General features: G+C 49.8%; 1 protein-coding gene across 1 annotated transcript; it reads left to right on the top strand.

Moving 5' to 3' along the window:
• The first annotated feature begins 2024 nt into the window (after positions 1-2024).
• Positions 2025-7454, top strand: RTP3 (receptor transporter protein 3). Its single transcript, XM_082698307.1, has 2 exons — positions 2025-2782; positions 5432-7454. Exons 1-2 carry the CDS (start codon positions 2628-2630, stop codon positions 6762-6764), a joined length of 1488 nt encoding a protein of 495 aa, XP_082554433.1. The 5' UTR covers positions 2025-2627; the 3' UTR covers positions 6765-7454.
• The last annotated feature ends 1472 nt before the right edge of the window (positions 7455-8926 follow it).

Genomic DNA, 8926 nt, shown 5'->3' with positions numbered 1-8926 from the left:
ATGCCATTCCTCCTTCCAGACCCTCGCCATGCTGTTTTCCTCCATAGCGCTCATGGCTACCTGACATGACATTGAACATTTGCTTGTTTACTGGGTCATTGTCTTTCTCCCCATTGGAATAAAACACAAGCTCTGTGAGGGTAGCCTTTGTTTTATTGGCCACCATAACCCTAGTGTCTGGAACACAAAAACAGAGACTAATAGGGGGTCTGTCAGCACCTTGTGATGTCACACAGATGATTTCCTGTGGGACTGATGAAGAAACTGCAGAAACTTGACATCTCATTTCTTGGATCACCCTCCTCTTCCCAATCTCTACAGGGTGGAGCATCACAGGACTGAGCCCAGGGACCTCTTCGTTCTCTAGATCAGCTTCATTCTCTAGACTAGGTCTTGCTGCTGGGAGAGACCTACGAGCACCTCAGGGGAAAGGGATGATAAGGGATTTCCAGAAGGAGCCAGACTGCTTTTGGCACAGGACTCGGAAAGCACTGAGCTGAAGATGGAGTGGACTTGCTTTCCTAGAATCTATCCACCACTCCCCAGGGTCCAGGCAACGGGGTACATTAGAGAAAAAAGAAATTACACTCTGAAATGGCTGGATTTACAGTTCCCGGTGCATTCGATCAGTTGTAACCACCAGTGCAGAAGCCTGGCTGGGAAGAGAATGACACTCCGATCTCTGGGCCACAGACAAGACAGGGCTAACAGATGGCCTGCAGATTTGGAAGGGTCTTAGACTAGAGCTAACGGCACTAGTCATTAGCAACTTTCTGGACAAAAACTGGATAATGGGTGAGGGCAGGGCTCAAAAGTGGTTTAGTTTCACCAAGCCAGCTCTCCCCATGGAAGAATGGGGAAGAAAGACAAACCACTGAGTAGACAAAGAAAAACGCAGCCCCCCAGCTCTTTTTTTTGGGGGGGGGGGGGGTAAATCCCATAAAATTGCCAAGAACACTAAAATAACAAACACTGAACCGTGACTCCCCAGGGAAATGCAGACTTAGTTCCTGCCAGCCTCTAGCAACAACATTTTGGGCCGCTGAGCAATCCATGACCTTACATCATTTCTGTTTAAAGACACCTTATGTAGTAAGGAATGTTCGTGTATGAACTTGCAGGGAGCAACACTAGAACTCATGCCTGAATAAAGCTTACCGAGCGCACGCTCTCTCCAGAAGGTACATCCCACTCTCCTCACCATTAGGCACACTAGACCGAACACTAGGCTTTGGGGCCACTTGAAACAAAGAGATCACCAACAAAAACCACGAAAACCTGACAAACGTGGCACAAATAGGTCATGAAGAAGACACTTGTTTTCCGCACAGGAACTGAAACGAGAAGGCTTGTTTGTCTTGTCCAAGCTCCTCTGCGCTTGTCCCAAGTTTTCCGACGCGGCCCCTTCCCAGCGGCAGAGCCAGGGCCCAGCCCGTGTTCAGAAAGAGCGATAGCAAGTGTCCCTAACCCTGCTGGGAGGAGAATGGCCTCTGGGTTAGAAGCCGGGACAGCTTGGGAGCTGTGAGATCCAGTTGTACAGAGACCAGCAGAAACAGGAAGCAGAGAGCCCAGAACAGGGACTTGGGGAGCAGTGCGGGCCCACCGTGGCCACACCCTTCTCTGCATCTCCCCTTCCCAGGCTCGGGCACTGGGAGCCCAGTGGCTAAGGACTTCCAAGTGTTAAAACAGAAAGAGCTCCTGCAACCTCTTTCTGACGCTTCCAGTTGGCGAACGGAAGAAGAATTAGGCACAAACAAGTCAGCTGCAAGAGAGAGAGCAGGCCACAACCGTTGACAAGACCGAAGCCCCAAGCAACTCCTCAGTCTCACTTTTATTAGATAGAAACAATAACCCACAGAAGAGCCGAGGAAGGTCAAACATCAGTCACCTGTCTTGTGGACAAACAAGAAGGCGGGTAAAGTTTATAGTTAACCAAGCACATTCAAAGGACTCATCTAACTAACAACAGGCGCTTTGGGGAGGAGGAAGGAGCGACAACAATAAAGGGAAGCAGGCGGTGTTCCGTTCTGCCCTGAGCGGGCCGGGCGGTTCGCAGCTGCTCGGCTTCCAGGCAGCAGGCGGCATTCTGCCCTGAGCGAGCTGGGCATCCCCAGCTGCCCAACGTCATGGTCCTAGATCGTCCTTTCCCCCAAATACCTGTTGCCAGTATGTGTTTTTCTTAAGGCCGTATCTAAATGTGCTTGGTAACTAGTAAAATCCTCCGGGGGTTATAGTTGAAGTAATACATTGTTCTGAGGGGCAGTTGCATCTCTCCATCATTTCCAGAGGCTTCTGAGGTAAAGAATGTATTCCGGGTTACAGACAAGTTATCTGCTGATCCAATCCAGAGTCCGGAGCTTTCCCTTGGTCATATTTTATTGAATGAAACCATGCATTCCGTGTCTTTGGAAATTTCCCGTGGAGGAGGCTAGCGCTCGCTAGTCCGCTGAACTGAAAGCCAGATTCAACTGACCTTCGTCTTTGAGGCAAAGACCTGGTCCACTGGCCCAGGTCATGTACACAAAGGCGGGTCCCAGCCCTTTAAAGTAGAAAACCTCGTGTCCTGCTGCAGACGTGTCAGAGCCTCCCCGAGATCCTGAGGTACGCAGCTGTCCACACAGCGTACCATGAATCAGGACATGGAGCTATGGAAGCAAGTGTTCCAGGAATTAATCCAGGAAGTGAAGCCAAGGCACAAATGGACCCTGACAGAAGACAAAGACCTTCTTCCCAACAGCCTGGAGCCGGGGTGGTCACAGTACCAGCAGTGGGCCTTTGCCAGGTGAGTGGGGAATTGGATGGTACATATTCCAGAAAATTCTTATTTTTTCATTACCGTGTATCCTTGCTCCTTTTCTTGTTCTATCCCGTGCTTGCACATTGAAGACTACAGGAAATACGGTGCCGATCATCCAGAAGTTTTAGCTTTATTTCAGCGAATCCCAAACAGCAGCAGGACTGGGCACCAGTGTTGGCTGCATTGGGGGGCAGGGAGGAGCTGCAGGACAGCTGGGTGAGCAAAGTTCCCTACCTGTGCTCCCTGTCTCCTGGGGACCTGGGGCTATGGAGCGCAGGAGGGAGAGGCCCTGCAGGCTGAGGAGGCCCTTCCAGGAGAAGGCAGAGGTTAGCGTAGCTGAGCAATATGCAGAAACCTAGCCCCCTCTTCTCTGGGCTGATGGATCCTTTTAAACCAAGACTCTTGGGGGCGCCTGGGTGGCTCAGCCATTAGTTAGGCATCTGCCTTCGCCTCAGGTCCTGATCCCAGAGTCCTGGGATCCAGCCCTGCATCAGGCTCCCTGCTCAGTGGGAACCTGCTTCTCCCTTGGCTTGTGCACTCTCTCTCTCTGTCTCTCTGAAATGAATAAATAAAATCCTAAAACAAGCAAACAAATAAAAAAATAATCCAAGATGCTTGGAACTCATTCAAAGCCTTACCCTGTTTTCCCCAGGTGAGGAAGCAGAGTTCCAAGGGTCAGGGGGTGGGGCTGCCCATGCAAAGAGGGTAGGAGCCTGAGACTTGGTGTCTGCCCATTGCCCTCCTCTCTGGGGAAAGGTCTGGGCAGAGGAAGCAGAGCTCTCCTCTCCTTGTGGCCCACGGCTTTCCCAGGCCAGGAGCTGGCACCAGGAACATCCAAGCAAAATCTCAGCCCCGCCCTCACCCCCCACCCTGCTTTTTTGGGAGAACTTTGAACTCTGAGCTGGTACATGAACAGGGCAGTACGACCCAGAGACAAAGGGTTGGGGACAGCAGCTCAGGAGAGCAGAGGCCCCCTGTGCACAACCAACTCTGAACAACCCCAACAATGTCATCTCTCTCATGGTGGTCAGAGCCTCTCGTCCTCTTCCCTTCATTTCATGGCCACGCTCACCCTGTGAGGTGTGGCTGGAATCAAGCCACAAGAAGGAAATCTTGACTGGCTCATTCTTCCCAGCTCCCTCCAATTCACTCTCCCATGATAGGTGAGGCTTGGCTGCTAGAGCAGAGAGACCTTGAAATATCAGTGTTTTTGACCCAACACACTGTCCCCAGGTTGTTGAGGCAGAGGAAGAGGAGTTGGAGGGTTTTCCAAGAGCTTCCGTGCCAGATTTGGAAGTAGCATATGTCATGGCCCGCATCCCATCAGGCAACCAGTCATATTGCCCACCCTCACTGTGAGGGGATTGGGAAGCGAACGGGAGTGCGTGGATAATTTAGTGAGCAGGAATTGTCCTTGCCATTCTGCAATTTCTGCCTCTCCCGTGATTCCTGTCCTCGGTGCAGCCGTGTCCTTGTGGGCCTTCTTCTCCCCTCTCTCCATCTATCCTGTATTTGTCCAAATATCTGAGCTCAGGAAATCGCCCTCTTCCCTGCATAGAAGGGAAGGTGTGAGGCCAGGTGCACACAGAATATGAGGTTTTCCAGGCTACCTTGAGCAATGAACTGGGTAGGAGGGGGAGCAAGAAGAGAGAGAGCTGGACACTGTGATCTCCCCATCATACTGACGGATTGGGCACCCCTGGGCAACAGGGCAAAGCAATGCTTTTCCTCCAGACAGTAGACCCTCCTTGATCTGTAGGTCTACGACTTACTGTCTTAGTCTGTTTGGGGGGGGAGGGGGGCGCGTAATAAAATATAAAGTAAAGTAAATTAAAATAATATAAACACTAGACTAAACACAACAGACACAACAGAAATGTATTGCTCACTGTTCTAGAGGCTGGAAGTCCAAGATCAGGGTGCCATCTGGTCTGGTGAGAGTCCTCTTCCGGTTTGTGGACGGACTTCTGTATCCTCACATGCTGGCAGGAACTGGGTAGCTCTATGGGATCTGTGTGATACGGGCACTAATCACATCCACATGGGCTCTACCCTCATGACCTAATCACCTCCCAAAGGCCTTCTAACATCATCACCTTTGGGGCTTCGGGTTCCGACCTGTGAATTTGTGGGGAGACACCAACTTTCAGACAGTAGCACCTACCAGCACCCACTTGTGCCATCTGTGGATTTCAGTTCAGAGCTAGTGGGGGCTAGTTTAATAGCTACTGTTGCACCCATAGCCTCTGACCCACTTCAGTCCACATTTGAAGAAGCCTTGGTTTGGGTTCAGGAGCCCAGAGGTCTGGTCCTGCTTCTTACACCCACCAAGTCTCTGCACATGATGGGTTCCAGCATGCACCTCATCTCTAGCCCCATCATGTCAGATTTAGAAGGTCCCTTCCAGCACCAAGAGCTTGTGGTCTGCTATTTTCATGACAGACACCTGTGGATCCCAGGGCATGTTGGTGGCACAGTGAAGATAGGAATGAGGGGCTCGCTAACATCTTCCCCACCAACCTCGACCCCAGTCGAGTCATGTTTCTGTTGTTGGGTGCCCCTTTCTCCCTCTGGCCCAGCCCACAGCTCAGCCATCCTGGGCCAAGCTGAGGGTCTTGTCTCCTGTCCTTACAGGTTCCAGTGCTCCTTGTGCTCTCGCAGCTGGGCCTCTTCTCAAGTTCAGGTTGTTTTCCACATGCACAAGACTAGGGGGAAACCCAGGGGCAACGTGAAGATGAGGGTCTTTGCCCAGAGATGTCAGAAGTGCCATCAGTCTCCATTTGAGGTTCCCGAGTTCACAAAAGAGAACATCTCCAGGATCTTGAACAACCTGGTATTCCGAATTCTGAAGAAATGCTACAGAGAAGGATTTAAGTCGATGGAGGAGATCCCTACCATTAGGGAAATCACTCTTGAAGGGCCGCATGACAGTAACAACTGTGAGGCATGTCTGCAGGGCTTCTGTGCCCAGAGTGGCTTCAGTGAGGCCGTGCAGTCACCAGTGTCCCCATCACTTCCTGCCATAAGCTCACCTGCTCTTGGGACCACCATTCCCATGCCATTTCCCAGTAGAAGTGGCACTACAGTGGACACAGTGAAGGGGAACATCACCGTGGACAGAGTGAAGGGGAACATCACCGCCGACACAGTGAGGGGGAACATCACGGTGGACACAATGAAGAGGAACATCACCACGGATGCAGTGAGGGGGAATATCACCGCGGACACAGTGAAGAGGAACATCACCACAGACGCAGTGAGGGGGAATATCACTGCAGATGCGGTGAAGAGGAACATCACCGCGGACACAGTGAAAAGGAACATCACCACAGACACAGTGAGGGGGAACATCACCGCGGACACAGTGAGGGGGATCATCACCACGGACGCAGTGAGGGGGAATATCACCGCAGATGCAGTGAAGAGGAACATCACCGCGGACACAGTGAAGAGGAACATCACCGCGGACACAGTGAAGAGGAACATCACCGCGGACACGGTGAGGGGGAACCTCACGGTGGACACGGTGAGGGGGAACCTCACGGTGGACACAGTGAAGAGGGACATCACCACAGACGCAGTGAGGGGGAATATCACTGCAGATGCAGTGAAGAGGAACATCCCCGCGGACACAGTGAGGGGGAACATCACCACCGACACAGAGAGGGGGAACTCTACAGTGGACGTAGAGAAGTGGAACGCCATAGCAAACAAAGGGAAGGCTTTACCCCAACCCTGGCACCCTGGGTCCAGGGAGGCTGCAATCCTCCCCACCCACTGGAGCCCGAGAGCAAACACCCAACACCATGTGGAGACCAGAATCCAAGTCAGTACCCGTAGCGAGGTGTTCTATCCCCACACAGCCCCGAATCCCAGGCGCAAGAACTTGAATGTTTGCTGCTGTTTTTTCATTCTGATTATTGTCGTGGTGATTGTCGTAGAGAGCATTCAGTGGACCTCCAAATGATGCCAAGTTCAAAGTCATGTAGTATGATCTCACGGATAGGAAATATCCAGAAAAGGTAAATCCAGAGACAGAAAGTAGCGTGGTGACTGCCAGGGGCTGTGCGGAAAGGGATTAATCTGTTATGGGGCTTTTGGGCGACAGAAGGTGTGTGGTGATGAAAATGTTTGGCAGGAGACAGAGGGGGTCGTTGTACAATACAGTGAATGCAGTAAACACCATTGAATTGTTCATTTTAAATGGTTGATTTCATGTGATTTTTTTTAAGGGTTAATGTTAATTTCAATTCAATTCTATCTTGCCTAAGGGATGCTGAAATTCTGCTCATTCTCTGGAGAACTGAGACCGAAGCCTTTATGGCTCACAGAACCATTTGGAAATCTCATAAGACCTGTGGATCCTCTCTTCCCAGAGAAGCTTGCACAGGCCCGGGGAGGTCAGCAGGTGGAGGCACTTGCAGTGTTTTCACTGGGCTGAAAGCCTAGGTCTCAAAACAGTGTTCTCCACAGCAGGGTCCACGCAATCCAGGGCTGGGGCAGGACCCACATGGGGGAGACAGCCTTCAAACTCTGGTTCGTTTCTTTGGACTTTACTATTCTTTGTTGCATGGTTTGTAACAAGCGTTATTGTACTAGTAGAATGGTATTGTGACACAATGTGTAACTAAATAAACATACACCATCTGGAAAGTCATCCAACTGACTTTTCACTGACTTTTTCATTTTCAGAATTGAAACTTTATCCTCATTAAACTGCTTACATTTTCTCCCTCCCCCTTGTCCCTACTAATGCCCACTTTTCTTTCTCTATGAATAGGTCTACCCTGAGGACCTCATAGAGGTGGACTCATACAAGCCCCGCATCTCTGCACGGCGGGGAGCCTGCTTCCTCCTCTCTCTGCCTGCCTCTCTGCCTCTCTTCTTGTCACTAGTTTATATCACTTAGCATAATGTCCTCAAGTTTCATTCATGTTTTAGCATGTGACGGGATTTCCTTCCTTTTGAAGGCTGAATAACATTCCATGATATATATATATATATAGCACATTTTGTCTACCCACCTGTAGACATCTGGGAGGCTTCTAGCTCTTGGCCATTGTGACTAGCAGTGCTAGGAACATGGGTGTCAAAAGCTCTTTGAGACCCTGCTTTCAAAATACTCAGACCTGGAATTGTTGATTCTACTTTAAATTTTCAGAGGAACTGCCATGCTATTTTCCATAGCAATTGCATCATCTTACATTCCCACCAACAGGGACAAGTGTTCCAATTTCTCCATATCCTCACCAATAATTATTTTCTGGGATTTATTTTGTTTTGGTTTTGGTTTTGGTTTTTAATAATAGCTACACCTAAGGATGTAAGGTGATATCTCACTGTATCTTCGATTTAGATTTCTAGAAAATGCAATTTTCTATGATGCACGATACCTCTTTCGAGGCAATATCAAAAATAATATTTGTGCATCTCAGCATAGATGGAAGTATTAGGAACACAACAGAAATGTGTGGGTCAGTTCTTCACAAACTCACTATTCATTTTCAAATATTTGGGCACAGTCTACCTATTTAGCAAACTCCAGAAGCTTAACATGCAATAGTAGACAAGACAGTTACAAACACATGCCTAAGGAACAAGCATGTCCAGCACCCATACGGAGCTGGAAGCTGAGTGACCAGTGAGGTAGGGAGGAAATGCTGAGTAGTTAATATAAAAAGGGGTTCTTAGTGGAAGGCAAGTCATCAAATGTTAAAGATGGGATCAGCCTTAAAAATCGTCTTCTGGGGGCACCTGGGTGGCTCAGTGGTATAAAGCCTCTGCCTTGGACTCAGGTCATGATCTCAGGGTCCTGGGATCGAGCCCCGCATCAGGCTCTCTGCTCAGCGGGGAGCCTGCTTCCTCCTCTCTCTCTGCCTGCCTCTCTGCCTACTTATGATGTCTGTCAAGTAAATAAGTAAAATCTTAAAAAAAAAAATCGTCTTCTGCTACTCTGTATTTTACAGGTGGGTAAAAGGCGAAGTGATTTTCCCAAGATTATGTGGTACGTTAGTAAAAGAGCTGGCCTTGCTATCCGGGCTCCCTGAGTCCCAGCGCTGATAAGCTTCAAGAAGAGACTAGAATGTGCGTGCATGTATGCACGTTTACACAATAGACACGGCAGATAGA

The sequence above is a fragment of the Mustela nivalis genome (assembly GCF_964662115.1).
Source record: "Mustela nivalis genome assembly, chromosome: 1".
NCBI lineage: Eukaryota > Metazoa > Chordata > Mammalia > Carnivora > Mustelidae > Mustela > Mustela nivalis.
The sequence above is the reverse complement of the archived record's forward strand: the minus strand, read 5'-3'. Positions and strand labels throughout refer to the sequence as shown.

Coding starts and splice junctions, on each gene's coding strand:
- RTP3 (XM_082698307.1), top strand. CDS start 2,628: ATGAATCAGGACATGGAGCTATGGAAGCAAGTGTTCCAGGAATTAATC. Junction 2,783..5,431: donor CAGCAGTGGGCCTTTGCCAG/GTGAGTGGGGAA, acceptor CTGTCCTTACAG/GTTCCAGTGCTCCTTGTGCT.